The sequence below is a fragment of the Chelonia mydas genome, chromosome 3, assembly GCF_015237465.2.
Source record: "Chelonia mydas isolate rCheMyd1 chromosome 3, rCheMyd1.pri.v2, whole genome shotgun sequence".
NCBI lineage: Eukaryota > Metazoa > Chordata > Testudines > Cheloniidae > Chelonia > Chelonia mydas.
The window spans coordinates 146,065,603-146,085,403 of NC_057851.1; the positions used below are offsets into that span (position 1 = coordinate 146,065,603).

Sequence of the window (19,801 nt, forward strand, 5' to 3'; positions counted from 1 at the left end):
GTTCCTGTGAGGCTGGGCTGGGTGTGTGAACTGCCCCCTGTTCCTGGAGAGTTTTGCCTGGGCTTGTTTTAAGCTATGAGGACACATTTTCAGCCTCATAACTATGTACATGAAATTACAACCTATAACATTACTGTAACATTACTATAACAACAATGCTCAGTGCATCATGAGCCTTCCGAAGACACCCGACATGACACACCTTGCATTGGATACCACACAATCACATTATAAGGATGAACATGGGGGTGCAAGGTGTTCCCCCGAGATACAGAGTGTCACAATAATTTAAGTCACTCAGGGATGTGAATAATCCACACCGCTGAGCAATGTAAGTTATACCGACCTAAGCACTGGAGTTGACAACGCTATGTCGGCAGGAGAGCTTCTTCCGCCAACATAGCTACCACCTCTTATGGGAGGTGGAGCAGTTAAGCTGGCGGGAGAGCTCTCTCCCATCAGCATAGGGCGTCTTCACCAGAAGAACCTCCGTAGCACTTCTAGTGTAGATGTAGCGCCAGATTGCATACATGACACCAGTCATGCCTCCCTCCCTTTTATGCTCAGTGTTATAGAAATACTGTCACAGGGTACCTGGTCCCTGTGAGTAGAGCTGGACTAAGCTCCCTTGTGTCAGAACAGGTGAGCCCAATTCAGACAATTAAAGGTGATTGGGCTATACCTAAAGCTTTAACGGGCAGGAAATGAAGGAGGAGAAGGTGATTGAGACAAGCTGTGCCTGGGAAAGAGAAGCCATAGTGGAGTGGAGCTAACTCCAGTGGTGTGTCTCTGGAGCAAAGAGCCAGGTGGCTGGGGAAGCAGCCCTGGGACTGCTGCTCCATGAAGGGAGGACAGCTGATTAAAACTGAGAAGCTGTCAGGAGCAGGAGTGCCAGATATCCATCTGAGGAGTGGCCCTGAAGTCTGAGACAATGGAGAGAGTTAAAAGACGGTTTTCTGTTTGTTTACTTGCCTGTTTTAAGAAAATGAACCATCCTCAAGGAGATTGGGAGTGGCAGTGTGTGCTTGAAAGCTGGGAAGAAGCTCCACCCTGTGACAAATACATAGTGAGCAGCTAAACTAAAGCGAACATATGGATCATAAAAATATAACCAAAATTCTTACATTGATCACGCACTAACAAATTTAGTCTCTAAGGTGCCACAAATACTCCTTTTCTTTTTGCGAATACAGACTAACACGGCTGCTACTTTGAAACCTGGTTTTATGACCTGTTACAAAAATGTGTATAACATACCCTGCTATCTCCCAACCCCCCATTGTCCTATGACTGCAGAGGTGTTAACTGCCCACTTCAATTTAAACGGGCTCCTACACCATGTGTGAACCCCTGATGCTTAAGAAGTCTGTCCCACCTTGTATTTATCTTGGACGCTCTGATTACCTTTTCCAGGTATGAAGAAGAGCTCTATGAAGTTCAAAAGTTTGTCCTCTCTACCAACAGAAATTGGTCCAATAAAAGATATTATCTCACCCACCTTGTCTCCCTCATATCATGGGACAACACATCTACAACAATAATGTGACACAAATGACATCCCTAGAAAGCTAAAGGTATATCTCAAACATTCAGAGTGCAGACCCTAATTGTTCTCTGCACATATCATTCCATCTAAAATGCCAGGGCCTTAGGGCCAGAAATTGCTTAGGCAAGATGTTAAAATCCTGCACCAGTTGCTATGCTAGATATCTGGGAAATATTTCTGGAGAAGAAATTGAGACTCCGTCTACAAGTCTCTATTGGCATTGTTGGAAATAGTTTGAGGAACACTTGCTAAGTAGGTTTCCATTCTTCTACAGGCCATCCTTTGGTAGGAGGGTATTACTGGGTTGGTTCCCAAATAATTCTTTAAATTCCAAGACTCTGGCTTTATATGGGGGGACACTTCCACTTCTATCTATTATACTAGTCTAATAATTAAAACTGCTTTTTTCTTTTCTACTTATGTGATTCACTGCTCACTACTTCGTATTAGTGAGGCGACAACCTGTTCTGCAGAATGTGAAATCTCTTATCTGCTTTTCTTTCTGCTAGCAGGTTCTCCTCTCATCAATCCACTGTGCTAATCTGGTAAACAACTGGAATACAATTTGTAACAGATTTTTTCTCTAAAGGGAGAATTAGACAGACATATTTGCTTGACAATTAGCTGTAATATACCAAGTATGTCTTAATGCTACTAATAAGTTGCTGAAATGTTTCTACATCTTTGGAAGAATATTACTGATTACCTGAATTGAAGGATTAGGTTTAGTTCTGAAGCATTCAGCAATGATATTGATCTCTCTCCAAATTTCAAATTAACCCATTAGTAATGAATGAGGGTAGAAATGGCTAAGAGAAAATTATCAGATAATAAATCTTGTACTTGCATTAGAAGATTACTTTCTTGGAGTTCTGTTTAATCCACCACCTGTGTGAGAGTGGGATTGAAGGGATAACATTATGCTTTTTAGAACAGTGCTTACAATGATTTTTGCAGGAAAGATAGACACTGATATCACTGGTACACTATTTAAATGAAATTGATATAAGTCAACAGACTAATTGTTCAGCCATTGTTACTGAGAAAATAATTTTGGTGAAACAATGGTGTCTGTTTTAAATCGCCTATTTTTTTTCAAATATACATTAAAATATTTCAAGGTCCTTTTTGATAAAATATTAAATCAACAATATAAGAAGTGTACAAATGTATCAATTATTATTATTTACTGAATTAAAGGTGCCGCAAACTTCCCAAAGGACTTAAAGACTGGCAAGCATTTTTAGACCTCAAGAAAAGAATAGATGATTTTAGTGAGTCATGTCCACTGTTGGAAATGATGACTAATAAAGCAATGAAGGAGAGACATTGGAATCGCATTGCTGAAACAACAGGACATCAATTTGATGTGGAATCAGATTCTTTTTGTCTTCGAAACATCATGGAAGCACCACTTCTTAAACATAAGGATGATATTGAGGTAAGTGCATACATTGCTTTTGATCCTTCAATTTATATTTTCAGGAAAGAACAAAATATTAATTGTATAAAAGTTATATTTATGATGCATTTAAGGACTTTTTGACTATGAAATAAAACACTATTCTGAAACAATGCATGGTATGTTAAATAGTTGTTGTCCATTATAGAATCATAGAAATGTAGGGCTGGAAGGGACCTCAAAGGTCATCTAGTCCAATCCCCTCTGTGCTGAAGCAGGTCCAAGTATACCTAGATCATCTCTGACAGGTGTTTGTCTGACGTGTTCTTAAAAACCTCCAATGACTGGGATTCCACAACCTCCCTTGATAAGCTATTTCAGTACTTAACTATCCTTGTAGTTAGAAAGTTTTTCCTAATGTCTAACCTAAATATCCCTTGCTGCAGATTATACCCATTACTTCTTGACCTACTTTCAGTGGACATTGAGAACAATTGATCACCATCCTCTTTACAACAGCCCTTAACATATTTGAAGACTGTTATCGGGTCCCCCCTCAGTCTTCTTTTTTCAAGACTAAACATACCCAGGTTTTTAAACCTTTCCTGAACCTTTTATCATTTTTGTTGCTCTCCTTTGGACTCTCTCTAGTTTGTCCTCCTCTTTCTTAAAGTGTGGTGCTTAAAATTTGACATACTAATCCATCTGAGGCCTCACCAATGCCAAGTAGAGTGGAATAATTACCGCTTATCTCTTATATGATGCCCTTGTTAATGCACCACAGAATGACATTTGCTTTTTACACAAATGCATCACATTGTCGACTCCTATTCAGTTTGTGATCCAGTAAAATCCTCAGATCTTTTTCAATAACAATGTTATTAGTGTGCTGCTTTTCCTTTGGTCTGCCTGCCCCTCTAAGGGTGTCTTCCAAAGTGCTAGTTAACACTGTTTTCCTCTGGCAAAAAGGTTTCATGTATACCAACGTTGAGATTGCCTGCTCAGAGCACCATTCCTGGAAAAGGCTCACAAAGCTGCGGTCCCACAGCTCAGATTCTGTTCTGAAGCAACATGTATTTGTCATCACCAAGAGCAGAATGACACCACATGGGTCAATATTACTTCTGGGAATAATCAGATATCAACCTCCACATACGTTTATTTCTGTCAGAGAACAGGATTCAGAAGCTGGTGGCCACAGGGTGCAAAGTCATTCGATCTCCAGTCACATCTGTCAGGGCTCTGTCTGGGATCAGAATGATGGTCACTTGCACCAACATACTGCTGAGTCTTGAGAAATTAAATCTAGCTACATGAGATTTGAGAGGTAATAATTAATATAGGTTATTCAGATGCTTTTATCATATCTTTAGCCTTGAGAAATTATACCCAGGGCCTGGTCTATATGTAAGGCTGTATATATATAGAGAGAGAGCTAAGTCATTAACATATAAGGATCCAGTCAAGACAAGGGCAAAGCTTTTATTTCTTTCTATGTTTTTTTTTTTTTAATTTTTATAGTAAGTCTTAATATGAGCCAAAATCCTCAGACTTTAAAATCCAGATAATAAACATTTCCAGCTCACTAGAAATGCAAGTGGGTGCAGGATGTTCCTCTCTTCCGGACATAAGAATTCTTGGAGCTGCCTCACTTCTAATCTCTACACCAATGAGGAGAATTCCCACTTGGGATTAAAATCTTATATTAAAAATCCAGATGAAGCATCCCTTTGATCCCTTTTCAGAAGTGCCCTTAGACTTTTTAAAAGGCTTATCTCCTTTCAGTCATTTCAGTAAATAGCGTTTTCAGAAGTTAAGGTCTTATTGGGGGACAGCGCCTGTTCACCTCTTCTTGAGGACAAAGATGTACTGAGAGTTAATTCTTTATTCCCAAAATAAACCCAGTTACAAAAAATTATTTTCCCCATCACTTTTGCCCCCTATAAAAAAAACAACCTTTAAAAACAAAACAAAAAATGAAACAAAAAACTTCCATTTTTTTGGCATACTCTTGATGTCAAAGGTCTAAAAATCAACATTGAATGTAGTACCCAATTCAGAAAAATCTCTACTTCTCTTGGTCTGTATACCCATCATAAACAAATGAAAAACAAGCGAAGAAAAACAGAAGAAATATTGCAGTTTTTTTATTAGATGGCTAAGTTGGTGCATTTCAGATGCTTTCAAAGGTAGAAATCTTTTTTTCCCCTTGAAAATTCGTGCTTATTTATTCAAAGTAATTGAAGATTCATATATAACAGAGAGAGATATCCAGTGGCCACCTGGTCGTGTTTCCACACCATCACTAAGATTAACCATTTAAACATGTAGGCTTCATCAGTCTCTGCCATTGGAGGTACGGATTTGCACATTATGCTCCCTTAAAAAAGGGAGACACGTCTACCTCCTCATTCGTTCTTTGTTTCTCTCCCCAATGATTCACTGTTATTGGACATCGCATTGCAGTGGATCTGTGGACTTTCTCTGTGAAGAACAGGAAAACTTAACCCAAAATCTCCTTTATTCTAGCAGGAAAGTCTGGAGAGAGCTAAGCCAACTGACAAAAGAATTATAGTTCTGAGGAAGGCTTAATCTGTCAAATTCGGCTCCATTTTCTTTAGAGGCATGATATATTTGTCCTCCAATATTTGAGATGAAATTCGAAGTTTTCCCTGCTGGAGGAAGTGTTTTATATGATTTTTTCTATCTAATAACCTGAGAATTAAAGTTTAAAGGAATTAGCTCTACAAAGCAACTTTGGAAGTATTTCAGACTGAATAATGCAAGTATAGCCGCTTCAAGCTGTGATTAACAGGTCTGGGACCTTCCTCTAAAGAACTGCAGCAAGGGTGAGCCCCATTGTAATAGATCTATGGCCCTTCCCTCTAGAAGAAAGGAAAATTTTCAGGTAAGTTAAAGTTTTCCTATTCCTTATCTCCCCACAGTAGTCTAAACCAGTGGACAAATTGTTCTTCATTTGATTGGACTAGTCACAAAGCAGAACACTTTTTTCAGCCAAGAGACTCTAATTTCTTTTCTGCTTCCAGCTGTTCCATTGTCTTATGGAAGGTGACAAACAGCTTTAATAGCTTCAATCACCACAGCCACAGAAATTTTCTCTCCAGATAGCAAGCTTTTCCTGTTTAGAGGCATGATCAACAGAGCCCACAGTACTTGTAATTTCTCTTTGTCCATTCACTTTAATACTTCTGATAGTCATATTGGGGTTAGAAGTCTTTCACAAGTGGTGGCAACTTCAGACTCCAATTTGGAACCACTCAATCAGGTATACTTGGGCCCATAGCCTTTATAGAGGCACAAAGTTGGGCAGTCTCCTTTTAGAAGCCCAATATACTTCTCAATTGCCAGAAGGGAGAACATTGTGAACTCAGGAGCTATTCAGCTCCAGGGTGAACACTCCCTCAAACTGTCCAGTTCTTCTTTAAGTGATTGCATATGTCCATTCCATTTCTGGTGTGGGCACAACCTGCGCAGTCACTGGAACTTTTTTCCTTCAGAGATACCTGTTGGCACAGCTCAAATGCACTATGCGGCAATCACAGACAACTGGTGCCTCTCCATACTGGAAGCTCTGTAGCCAGCTGCCTGGGAGAGAGACAGGGGCTGACTCTGAGCATGCTGGAGGGAGGAGGGCTCTGGCTCGCTCGGCCACTGTCTCTGGAAGCTGAGCCTGGGCAGGGGGCAGCCCACCACCACTGCAGCCAGGTGCTCTCCCAGGCAACTGCTGTGCTGCACCCCTGGCCCCGCCCCTTCTGCTTCAGCTCTGGCTCTGACCCTTGTGCTCCACACCTAGGTGGCTGCTGGCGTGCACTTGACCCTCCATGCCCCCCGATGCGTCGCCTCTGGCTGCCGTGTGCTGTTGACATCGGTATAAAGGGACCAGCCAACCAAGAGCCCTCTTAGTTTCTTCTTACTGCTTGTAACAGTCACTGGAACTGCTCTTCTTGCGTTTGCAAGTTCTCTGAGCAGACTTTGTTCTCTTGTATTGTAAATAGTTTGTGTTATTAAGGTTATTAGTATTTAGCTAGGGTTTTTTTTTTGTTTGTTTGTTCTTTTACCATCTCAGGGTTTCAGTTGACACCCAGTGCTGAGGGATGCCTCGATCACCGGGCTTCAAGTCCTGCATTTCCTGAAATAAGGCTGTGCTTGTGAGCGACCTGCGCTCAAGTTGCAGTTAAAGTACCTTTGGGAGCTTGTATTGGAGAGAGCTGCCAAATTTGAAGTGACTTTAAGCCTTGCATGAAGAAAGATTGTGAAGCCAGGCTAAAGCTTCTACTCATGAAGGTGGCTTTGAGACCTCCATCTGAGTCAGGTCAGTCAGACTCTGCACTGACTGCCTTGACATCAGTAAGGAGTGTGCCTCCTGCTGTACCTGAGTCCCAATACCACTCACCATCCCCAATGCCTAAAAAGAGGCATAAGACGCAGACGGCTGAAAGGGAGAGATCCGCAGCACCGAAGTCTGCTAGGCATGGAGATAAGAGTAGAGTGCAGTCTAAGGCCTGGTCTACACTAAAGCGTTAGGTCAATGTAAGGCAGCTAATGTCGACCTAATTATGTTAGTGTACATACTACAGCCTTGCTCCTGCCGATTTAAGTGCCCTACTACACTGACATATAACTTTACCTCCACGAGAGGCGTAGGGCTTATGTCAGTGTAGTTAGGGCCATGCAGTGTTCCTGTACACACTGTGTTACTTACATCTATTGGCTGTCATTCTTGTAAATTTCACGGCTCTGCTGGAGCCATGAAATTGACAAGAAAGCTGGCTCCCAGTTCCCCAGCCAGATTGCTTCCCGGTTTCCACTTCAGGCAGGGCTGCCACCCAGGCTCCCAGCTCAGGCTGCTGTCAGGGCTCCCTGCTCCCGGGTCCCCACTTCCAGCTGAGCTGCCACCCAGGTTCATAGAATCATAGACTTTAAGGTCAGAAGGGACCATTATGATCATCTAGTCTGACCTCCTGCACAATGCAGGCCACAGAATTTCACCCACCAACTCCTGTAACAAACCCCTAACCTATGTCTGAGCTATTGAAATCCTCAGATCATGGTTTAAAGACTTCAAGGTGCAGAGAATCCTCCAGCAAGTGACCTGTGCCCCATGCTGCAGAGGAAGGCAAAAAACCCCCAGGGCCTCTGCCAATCTGCCCTGGAGGAAAATTCCTTCCCGACCCCAAATATGGTGATCAGCTAAACCCTGAGCATGTGGGCAAGACTCACCAGCCAGACACCCAGGAAAGAATTCTCTGTAGTAACTCAGATCCCCCCCTATCTAGTGTCCCATCACAGGCCATTGGGCATATTTACCTCTAACAGTCAAAGATCAATAAATTGCCAAAATTAGGCTATCCCATCATAGCATCCCCTCCATAAACTTATCAAGCTTATTCTTGAAGCCAGATATGTTTTTTGCCCCCACTGCTCCCCTTGGAAGGCTGTTCCAGAACTTCACTCCTCTGATGGTTAGAAACCTTCGTCTAATTTCAAGTCTAAACTTCCTGATGGCCAGTTTATATCCATTTGTTCTTGTGTCCACATTGGTACTGAGTTTAAATAATTCGTCTCCCTCCGTGGTATTTATCCCTCTGATATATTTATAGATAGCAATCATATCTCCTCTCCACCTTCTTTTAGTTAGGCTAAACAAGCCAAGCTCTTTGAGTCTCCTTTGAGGTTTTCCATTCCTCGGATCATCCTAGTAGCCCTTCTCTGTACCTGTTCCAGTTTGAATTCATCCTTCTTAAACATGGGAGACCAGAACTGCACCCAATATTCCAGATGAGGTCTCACCAGTGCCTTGTATAACACCTCCTTATCTCTACTGGAAATACCTCGCCTGATGCATACCAAGACCTCATTAGCTTTTTTCATGGCCATATCGCATTGGCGGCTCGTCATCATCCTGTGATCAACCAATACTCCGAGGTCCTTCTCCTCCTCTGTTACTTCCAACTGATGCGTCCCCAGCTTATAATAAAAATTCTTGTTATTAATCCCTAAATGCATGACCTTGCACTTTTCACTATTAAATTTCATCCTATTACTATTACTCCAGTTTACAAGGTCATCCAGATCTTCCTTTATGATATCCCGGTCCTTCTCTGTATCGGCAATACCTCCCAGCTTTGTGTCATCCGCAAACTTCATTAGCACATTTCCGCTTTTTGTACCAAGGTCAGTAATAAAAAGATTGAATAAGACTGGTCTCAAAACCGATCCCTGAGGAACTCCACTAGTGACTCCTTCCAGCCTGACAGTTCACTTTTCAGTACGACCTGTTGTAATCTCCCCTTTAACCAGTACCTTATCCACCTTTCAATTTTCATATTGATCCCCATCTTTTCCAATTTAGCTAATAATTCCCCATGTGGAACTGTATCAAATGCCTTACTGAAATCGAGGTAAATTAGATCCACTGTGTTTCCTTTGTCTCAAAAGTCTGTTACCTTCTCAAAGAAGGAGATCAGGTTGGTTTGGCACGATCTACCTTTTGTAAAACCGTGTTCTATTTTGTCCCAATTACCATTTACCTCAATGTCCTTAACTACTTTCTCCTTCAAAAAATTTTCCAGATGTCAAACTAACAGGCCTGTAGTTACCTGGGTCACTTTTTTTCCCTTTCTTAAAAATAGGTTCCTAGCTCCCTGCTCCCATCCAGGCTGCTGCTTGGGCTCTCAGCTCCCTGCTCCCCTCCAGGAGCCTGGCTGCCCCCCTGGGCTCCCCGTTCCCCACTGGGAGCACAGCTGCGCCTGATGGTGAGCTCCACACCCAAAGTCCGCTGCTGTGCTCACAGCGGGGAGTGGGGAACTAAAATCTCAGGGTGGGGAAGGGCAGCCAGGCTCCTGGTGGGGAGATCTGAGCCTAGGGTGGGGGGAGCCAGGCTTCCGGAGGGGAGGTCTGCGCCCATTGTCCAGTCAGCTGCCCTGTTCCTGGCGGGGAGTGGGGAGATGGGCGATCGGCGGGGAGCTGTGCACAGAGCTGAGAGCCCTGGCTCTCAGCTCCCCACACTGCTCCTCTTAAATCAGCGGAAGAGTTTCTGGTGAGGACGCACACCACCAACAGAAAAAGGGCAGTGTGGACATGAACCACTGTAGTAATTATTGCAGTGGCTGTAAATTGACCTAGCATAGGTTGACTTAAGTTTACAGTGTAGACATGCCCTCAGTCTAAGCACTCCTCTGCTTCAGTACCACAGAAGACAGCACCGTTGATTCTGGTCCATAGGCAGGTTCCATCAACTCCAGAGCCAGAAGGAGCTCCTGTCACACCTGTGGCACCTCACCATACCAACACTATCTCAGAACCAATCACACGGGAGGCAACTGTGGCTGCCAGGGCCTTCCTGCGTGTTAGGTTGATGTAAGCTACGTTGCTCTGGGCGGGTGATTTTTTGAGACCCCTGAATGACGTAACGTATATCAATTTAATCGTCGGTGTAGACCAGGCCTCAGTCGTCTCTCCTGTGTTAGTGTCATGACCTACAGGCCTCAAACCTGGTCCACAGGCACAGTCTCGCAATACCCCTCTACTGGGCTGCCTGCTAACAACTGCTTACCCAGGACTCATGAAGCCCAGCCTCAGTTTGAGCCTCTACCCCGATGTCCCATTGGCACAGTCCTGGAGCAGCTGATTGGCCCTTTGGCCTTACTTAATCCAGCAACAGGAACAGGAAGCTGTTCAAACAACTGAGATCCACCCTGTTCTGGACTGTGTATCTTGTGCCTCCTGCTCCTCAAGCTTGACTTCCCAGCTTCCTGACGTGGCTTGACTCTGGACCTCTGACTTGTGGTTCTGACCTCTGATTTGTCACCTGCCTCTGTCCTCCTGATATCCTGACTTGGCTTGACTGTGATTACTGTCTTGTGCTTCTGATCTCCAGTCTGTCTCTGGCTCCTGTCCTCCTGGTATCCTGACCCAGCAGATTCCTGACTGTTGACTCCGGCTATGACCAGTAGGTGTCACTGCCCACTACTCAGACCTCACAGTCAGGAAGCATTTACCTATGGGAATTTTGCATAGCCCATTCACTGAACCTTGAGGCCCGTTACCTTCCAGGGGTACAGAATGAGCTAGCAGATTGCCTGCTCAGGTCTTTCTCCAGTTACCAGTAGTCCCTTTGCTTGGATGTAGCCATATGCATTTTCCAGCAGTGGAGGACTCCCCAAATTGACCTATTTGCAAACAAGTACAACAGAAAATGTCATCAATTCTGCTCCCTACAAGGCTACAGTGCAGATTCCATCACAGATGCTTTCCTGCTACCCTGGATGGGAAATGCTTTTTATTATGCTTGTCCCCCAATCCCACTCCTACACAGAGATCCTACTAAAGATCAAGTGGGCCAACGTCTATGTTTTGTTAATATCCTCAGCGTGGCTCCACCAACTGGTTCTCCATTCTACTGGACCTCTCAGTGGTGACTCCAATCTCACTCCTGTTGCATTTGGATTTGATGTCTCAGGATCATGGCTGGCTGCTCCACCCAAACCTGTGATCCCTTCTTTTAACAGCCTGGAAGCTCCAGGAAATCCCAAAGAGCAGGCTTGTTTGGAGCAAGTTTGCCAGATCTTACTAGGTAGCAGAAAGCCCTCCACAAGGGCCACCTATCTGTCAAAATGGAAGCCGTTGTCTCTCTGGGCTTGTCAAACCAGAGTCTCACCAATGCATTTGTCCATCCAACAAATGCTTGACTATCTGATGTACCTAAAACAGCAAGGCTTACTGACTTCCTACTTCAAGGTTCACCTGTCAGCAGTATCAGCTTTTCACCCTGACGTGGATAACTCTTCTTTTTTTTTCTAATGACATGACAAATTACATTCCTTGAAGGCCTGGAAAGATTGTACCCTCAACTAAAGAAGCACATTTTTCCTTGGGACTTGAACTTAATTTTGTCTAAACTTATGGGACCACCATTTGAGCCTCGAGCAATGTGCTCCTTTCTACACCTTTTGTGGAATATGGTTTCTCTAATTGCTGTTACTTCTACCAGAAGGATCTCTGAACTGTGCACCCTCACATCTGAACCATTGTACACAGTCTTCTTTAAAGATGCAGTGTATTTACACCCTCATCCGAGGTTTCTCTCTAAGTTTCAAATTTTCATATCAATGTACTTACTTTTTTTTACCCAAAGCCACCTGCAAATACAGACAAGCAGTGGCTACACACATTGGATGTTAGACAAGCACTGGTGTTCTACATAGACAGGGCCAAACAGTCCACTCAACTGTCTGTGGCCTGAGGGGACAGAATGAAAAGTCTTCCAATCTCCAGGCAGAAAATTTAATCTTGGATAACTTCTTGTATCCGCATGTTATGATCTGACAGGCTGCCAGACAAACTGACTGACAACTCCGTAAGATTGCAAGTGTCCTCAATGGCATTCCTAGCACAGATTCCTATCCTGGACATTTGCAAAGCAGTAACCTGGTCATCCATGCACACTTTTTCCTCCCATTACACCATAACTCCTGGGGGAGTGGAGCGGGGGAGAGGGGGGAAGGTTTCCAAGTGAAAAATGGCAGGGTTTTCAGGAGTAGGTAACAACCCCCACTCTTCTCCCAGAGCCAGAATAAGAACCTGGGGGTAAGGGTTCCCAACTGTTTCAACCCAGGGAGCCTACTCTTGGCTCAAAGCTAACCCTATTCTTTTCTTCTTTTCCTTCTTCTTTCTCTCAGTTTACTTAATTTGCTGCTAGTAGCCTGTACTTTAAACTGACCTCACAGGGTTAATTGGTTTCTTTCCACCTCTTCCCCCTCCACTCCCCCTGCCTTTCCACACTTTTGTTTTTCTAAAGTTTTAATGGAGGGTACTTTGAATACTTATGTAAAATGTTTTTGGTTTTTTGAACAAAGTATGACAGAGGTCTGCTGTATTCCTCTGAAATTTTTTGGAGTAAAAGATCCATGGGCATCCATGGAGACAAATGTTTTACTGCCTTTTTGAACAGTCTCAAGGTAAAGACAGCACAGGTTAAGGCAGCTGTGTGGCAAAAATTGAACTTGGTGGCTAAGTTGTTACAAACAAATTGCACTACCTTAAAGAACTAAATGTAGGAGTAAGTGATTTAAAGAAGTAAGTGAAAAGTTACAAATACCTTTTACAAAAATTGATAATACAGGGTTTGGAGAAAAGTAAACATTTGAAAGTTGTAAAAATGGTAAAAGGTAACTATTATAAAAATGTTAAAAGGGTAACAGTTGTGGTGTCACAAAAAGGAAGTTTTTGGTTTAATAATAAAATCCAGTTATATAAATGTAACTGTATGTGCAACTCTGTGCAGTCACATTGTGTTGTGTCCAAATACAAGACAGAACAAGGCTTTAAGCAAGCAAGCAGGCTGGTCTGCTGACGGGCTGGTCTGCCTGTCAGCTTTCCACCCTCTCTTTTATTTCTCTCCCTCCTCCTGCGCATTACATACTCCAACAGATAAAAGGAATACACTGGCTTTGTTTAATATTCTTATTTACCAATTTCTATCTACCGCATTCCTTGCTCTCGGGCCTTGAGCCCAGTCCTGGGAGGCTTCCCACGGTTCATGTCATCTGGGCGAGTTTCCAAGGTTCATGCCCTTGAGAGGAGCCGTGTGTGCACTGCTCCTGCACAACACTCAGGGTGTGCCCTGAATGTTGCCAAGTGCATGAACCCTGCATGAATCCTACAACATTGGATGGAAGCTTGGTAATTAAATTATACAAATGGGTCAGGTAGAGTGGCTACTACTACCACCACTCACTATGCTTCTGTCCCCAGAAGCCTTTACAGCTATTCTGAGGGAAAATGGGCCCTTTTCCCACAGAAATGGTCTTTAAGGGACTGCTGCAGGCAGCAGGCAAAAAAAAATCTGTTCAAAATTATTTAACTATTGGGTAATGTAATCAAAATTACGAAAGGAATGTAAGGGGTTTCTATTAAAACTTAACTTGGCTGCCCCTGGCTGTCTCTAGTTGTACAAGATGGAAGTATAAACGGGATATAGTTGTGTAAAAAAAAATAATCGCTGTGCAAGGGATGTTATTCAAAAGAAAATTTTGTATGTACGCACTGGAAAAAGGGGAACAATGATGGGAACACTGAGCCTTGGGGTGGGTCTTGGGGATCGGACTGTCACTTTAGTGCGAGTGTGTGAAAACTCTGTGGGCACGGGGGAGGCGGTTACACTTTGTGTAAAATTAATATGGCTAATATAATGTTATGGAGGTTAAACTATGGAAGGAATGTGCATTTTCTCAGGACGTGTGCAGTGTATATTGGAGAAGGGGTAAAAGAAATGCAAACAAAACATGGTACTTAATTAAAATCCTATTAGAGCTCCAAAAGGAGCCATGTCCTCTGGAATGCTGGCCGAAACATGAAGGGGCATATGAATGTTTAGCATACCTGGCATGTAGATACCTTGAAATGCTGGCTACAAAAGTGCCATGCGAATGCCTGTTCTCACTTTCAGGTGACATTGTAAATAAGAAGTGGGCATAGAATATCAGGGTTGGAAGGGACCTCAGGAGGTCATCCAGTCCAACCCCCTCCTCAAAGCAGGACCAATCCCCAACTAAATCATCCCAGCCAGGGCTTTGTCAAGCCTGACCTTAAAAACTTCTAAGGAAGGAGATTCCACCACCTCCCTAGGTAACACATTCCAGTGTTTCACCACCCTCGTAGTGAAAAAGAACCTCTTTGGAACCCCCTTTCAGGTAGTTGAAAGCAGCTATCAAATCCCCCCTCATTCTTCTCTTCCACAGACTAAACAATCCCAGTTCCCTCAGCCTCTCCTCATAAGTCATGTGTTCCAGTCCCCTAATCATTTGTGTTGCTCTCTGCTGGACGCTTTCCAATTTTTCCACATCCTTCTTGTAGTGTGGGGCCCAAAACTGGACACAGTACTCCAGATGAGGCCTCACCAATGTCGAATAGAGGGGAACGATCACGTCCCTCGATCTGCTGGCAATGCCCCTACTTATACATCTCAAAATGCCATTGGTCTTCTTGGCAACAAGGGCACACCGTTGACTCATATCCAGCTTCTCGTCCACTGTAACCCCTACGTCCTTTTCTGCAGAACTGCTGCCTAGCCATTCGGTCCCTAGTCTGTAGCGGTGCATGGGATTCTTCCGTCCTAAGTGCAGGACTCTGCACTTGTCCTTGTTGAACCTCATCAGATTTCTTTTGGCCCAATCCTCTAACTTGTCTAGGTCCCTCTGTATCCTATCCCTACCCTCCAGCATATCTACATCTCCTCCCAGTTTAGTGTCATCTGCAGACTTGCTGAGGGTGCAATCCACACCATCCCCCAGATCATTTATGAAGATATTGAAGAAAACCGGCCCGAGGACCAACCCTTGGGGCACTCCACTTGATACCGGCTGCCAACTAGACATGGAGCCATTGATCACTACCCGTTGAGCCCGACAATCTAGCCAACTTTCTATCCACCTTATAGTCCATTCATCCAGCCCATACTTCTTTAACTTGCTGGCAAGAATACTGTGGGAGACAGTGTCAAAAGCTTTGCTAAAGTCAAGGAACAACATGTCCACTGCTTTCCCCTCATCCACAGAGCCAGTTATCTCATCATAGAAGGCAATTAGATTAGTCAGGCATGACTTGCCCTTGGTGAATCCATGCTGACTATTCCTGATCACTTCCCTCTCCTCTAAGTGCTTCAGAAATGATCCCTTGAGGACCTGCTCCATGATTTTTCTAGGGACTGAGGTGAGGCTGACTGGCCTGTCGTTCCCAGGATCCTCCTCCTTCCCTTTTTTAAAGATGGGCACTACATTAGCCTTTTCCCAGTCGTCCGGGACTTCCCCCGATCGCCATGAGTTTTCAAAGATAATGGCCAATGGCTCTGCAATCACATCCACCAACTCCTTTAGCACTCTCGGATGCAGCACATCCGTCCCCATGGACTTGTGCTCGGCCAGCTTTTCTAAATAGTCCCGAACCACTTCTTTCTCCACAGAGGGCTGGTCACTTCCTCCCCATGCTGTGCTGCCCAGTGCAGTAGTCTGGGAGCTGACCTTGTTCGTGAAGACAGAGGCAAAGCATTGAGTACATTAGCTTTTTCCACATCCTCTGTCACTAGGTTGCCTCTCTCATTCAGTAAGGGGCCCACACTTTCCTTGACTTTCTTCTTGTTGCTAACATACCTGAAGAAAGCCTTGTTACTCTTAACATCTCTTGCTAGCTGCAACTCCAGGTGTGATTTCGCCTTCCTGATTTCACTCCTGCATGCCCGAGCAATATTTTTATACTCTTCTCTGGTCATTTGTCCAGACTTCCACTTCTTGAAAGCTTCTTTTTTGTGTTTAAGATCAGCAAGGATTTCACTGTGAAGCCAAGCTGGTCGCCTGCCATATTTACTATTCTTTCTACACATCGGGATGGTTTGTCCCTGTAATCTCAATAAGGATTCTTTAAAATACAGCCAGCTCTCCTGGACTCCTTTCCCCCTCATGTTATTCTCCCAGGGAATCCTGCCCATCAGTTCCCTGAGGGAGTCAAAGTCTGCTTTTCTGAATTCCAGGGTCCGTATTCTGCTGCTCTCCTTTCTTCCCTGTGTCAGGATCCTGAACTTGACCATCTCATGGTCACTGCCTCCCAAGTTCCCATCCACTTTAGCTTCCCCTACTAATTCTTCCCGATTTGTGAGCAGCAGGTCAAGAAGAGCTCTGCCCCTAGTTGGTTCCTCCAGCACTTGCACCAGGAAATTGTCTCCTAGACTTTCCAAAAACTTCCTGGATTGTCTGTGCGCCGCTGTATTGCTCTCCCAGCAGATATCAGGGTGATTGAAGTCTCCCATGAGAACCAGGGCTTGCGATCTAGTAACTTCCATGAGTTGCCGGAAGAAAGCCTCGTCCACCTCATCCCCCTGGTCTGGTGGTCTATAGCAGCCTCCCACCACGACATCACCCCTGTTGCTCACACTTCTAAACTTAATCCAGAGACACTCAGGTTTTTCTACAGTTTCATACTTGAGCTCTGAGCAGTCATACTGCTCCCTTACATACAATGCAATTCCCCCACCTTTTCTGCCCTGCCTGTCCCTCCTGAACAGTTTATATCCATCCATGACAGTACTCCAGTCATGTGAGTTATCCCACCAAATCTCTGTTATTCCAATCACATCATAATTCCTTGACTGTGCCAGGACTTCCAGTTCTCCCTGCTTGTTTCCCAGGCTTCTTGCATTTGTGTATAGGCACTTGAGATAACTCGCTGATCGTCCCTCTTTCTCAGTTTGAGGCAGGAGCCCTGCTCTCTCTCGCGCTCCTGCTCATGCTTCCTCCCGGTATCCCACTTCCCCACTTACCTCAGGGCTTTGGTCTCCTTCCCCCAGTGAACCTAGTTTAAAGTCCTCCTCACTAGGTTAGCCAGCCTGCTTGCGAAGATGCTCTTCCCTCTCTTCGTTGGGTGGAGGCCGTCTCTGCCTAGCACTCCTCCTTCTTGGAACACCATCCCATGGTCAAAGAATCCAAAGCCTTCTCTCCGACACCACCTGCGTAGCCATTCATTGACTTCCACGATTCGACGGTTTCTACCCAGGCCTTTTCCTTCCACGGGGAGGATGGACGAGAACACCACTTGCACCTCAAACTCCTTTATCCTTCTTCCCAGAGCCACGTAGTCTGCAGTGATCCGCTCAAGGTCATTCTTGGCAGTATCATTGGTGCCCACATGGAGAAGCAGGAAGGGGTAGCGATCCAAGGGCTTGATGAGTCTCAGCAGTCTCTCTGTCACATCGTGAATCCTAGCTCCTGGCAAGCAGCAGACTTCTCGGTTTTCCTGGTTGGGGCAGCAGATAGATGACTCAGTCCCCCGAGGAGAGAGTCCCCGACCACCACCACCCACCTCCTTCTCTTGGGAGCGGTGGTCGTGGAACCCCCAACCCTAGGACAGTGCATCTCATGCCTTCCAATTGGCGGAGTCTCCTTCTGTTCCTTTCCCCTAGATGTATCATCTAGTCCACTCTCCGCATTAGTACCTGTGGAGAGAACATGAAAATGGTTACTTACCTGTATCTGCATCATTATATCCTGCAAATGTAAACAAAGTTGTTTGTCTTAGTGATTGGCTGAATGAGAAGAAGGACTGGGTGAACTTGTAGGCTTTAAAATTTTGCATTGTTTGTTTTTTGAGTGCAGTTATGTAACAAAAAAAAATCTACATTTATAAGTTACACTTTCATGAAAAAGAGATTGCACTAGAGTACTCGTGTGAGGTGAACTGAAAAATACTGATTCTTTTATCATTTTTACAGTGCAAATATTTGTATTCTGTGTTGTAATTGAAATCAATATATTTGAAAATGTAGAAAGCATCCAAAAATATTTAATACATTTTCATTGGTTTTCTATTGTTTAACAGTGCGATTAAAACTGTGATTAAATTTTTTTAATTGCAATTAATTTTTTGAGTTAATTCCTTGAGTTAACTGTGATTAATCAACAGCCCTAAGTAGGATTACAGAAGCATGGTGGAATAGCACTCATGACTGGAATACAGGTATTGACATGTATATGCTATGTAGGAGAGATTAGCGATAATGATAAAGGTGGTGGGACAGCATTGTACATTGACAAAGTGGTAAACTGTAAAGAAACAAGAAGTGATAGTATGGACAAAACTGGATCTGTTTGGCTCAAAATCACTTTGGAGAAGGATTGTAAAAGAGGTTTTGTTGGGATAGTGTTAGAGGTCTGCTATAGCCCCCGGAGTCAGACTTAGATATGGATAGAGATCTCTTTAATATTATTACTATTGGGAATTGATTTGTAATGGAAGACTTTAACTTCCTGAGTATAGATTGGAGAATAAATGTTACTAATACTGATAGGGCTCAGTTATTCCTGGATGTGATAGATGACAATTTTCTTCATCAAACTGTAACCAAACCAACAAGAGGTGATGCAATTTTAGACTTGGTTTTGGAAAATAGAGAGGACATCATAGAAGAGCTGGTTGTAGAAAATAACTCTTAGATCAAGTGATCATGAGTTCCTTCATTTTAAATTTAAATGGAAGGATAATCAAAACCAGATTCATCGACTGTGATTCTGGATTTCAAAAAGACAGACTTTGGGAAATTAAGGGCACTAGTTAAACAAGTCAGCTAGACTGAGGAGTTCAAGGACTTAAATATGGAGAAGGCTTGGAATTTCTAATTTGCATCTCAAGCAAGGTGAAGAAACTTGTAGGGAAATGCTCCAAACCCAGCTGGATGAATAACCATCTCAAAAAGGTTATTCGGAGTAATCATAGAGCCTAAAGGGAATAGAAAAAAGAGTTGATCAGCAGAGAAAACTACATCATGGAGGTTAGAAGATGTAGGAATAAAGTGAGAATTGCTAAAAGTCAAATTGAATTAGCTCTTGGCAAGGAAATTGCAATAAGTAATACAAAATTTTTTTAGTTGTGTAAATAAAAAGAGAATAAAGAAAGATGAGGTTGGGCCATTTTGCAGTGTAGATAGGAAAGAGATTAAAGATAATCTAGGTAGGGACCAAAAATTAAACGATTACTTGTCTTGGTTTTCAATATGGATGATTGTCATAAATATAAAGGGAAGGGTAAACACCTTTAAAATCCCTCCTGGCCAGAGGAAAAACCCTTTCACCTGTAAAGGGTTAAGAAGCTAGGATAACCTCGCTGGCACCTGACCACAATGACCAATGAGGAGACAAGATACTTTCAAAGCTGGAGGGGGGGAGAAACAAAGGGTGTGTGTCTGCCTGTGTGATGCTTTTGCCGGGGACAAAACAGGAATGGAGTCTTAGAACTTAGTAAGTAATCTAGCTAGATATGCGTTAGATTCTGTTTTCTTTAAATGGCTG

At 43.7% G+C, this 19,801-nt stretch overlaps 1 protein-coding gene across 1 annotated transcript in view; it reads left to right on the forward strand.

Annotated features, from left to right (window-relative positions):
* The window catches only part of DNAH8 (dynein axonemal heavy chain 8), a 612,643-nt gene that overhangs the window by 296,888 nt on the left and 295,954 nt on the right, over positions 1–19,801 (forward strand). Inside the window, exon 36 of the mRNA XM_037895538.2 lies at positions 2,747–2,987. Within this exon, the coding sequence (XP_037751466.1) occupies positions 2,747–2,987 (241 nt within the window). The remainder of the gene's footprint in view (positions 1–2,746; positions 2,988–19,801) is intronic.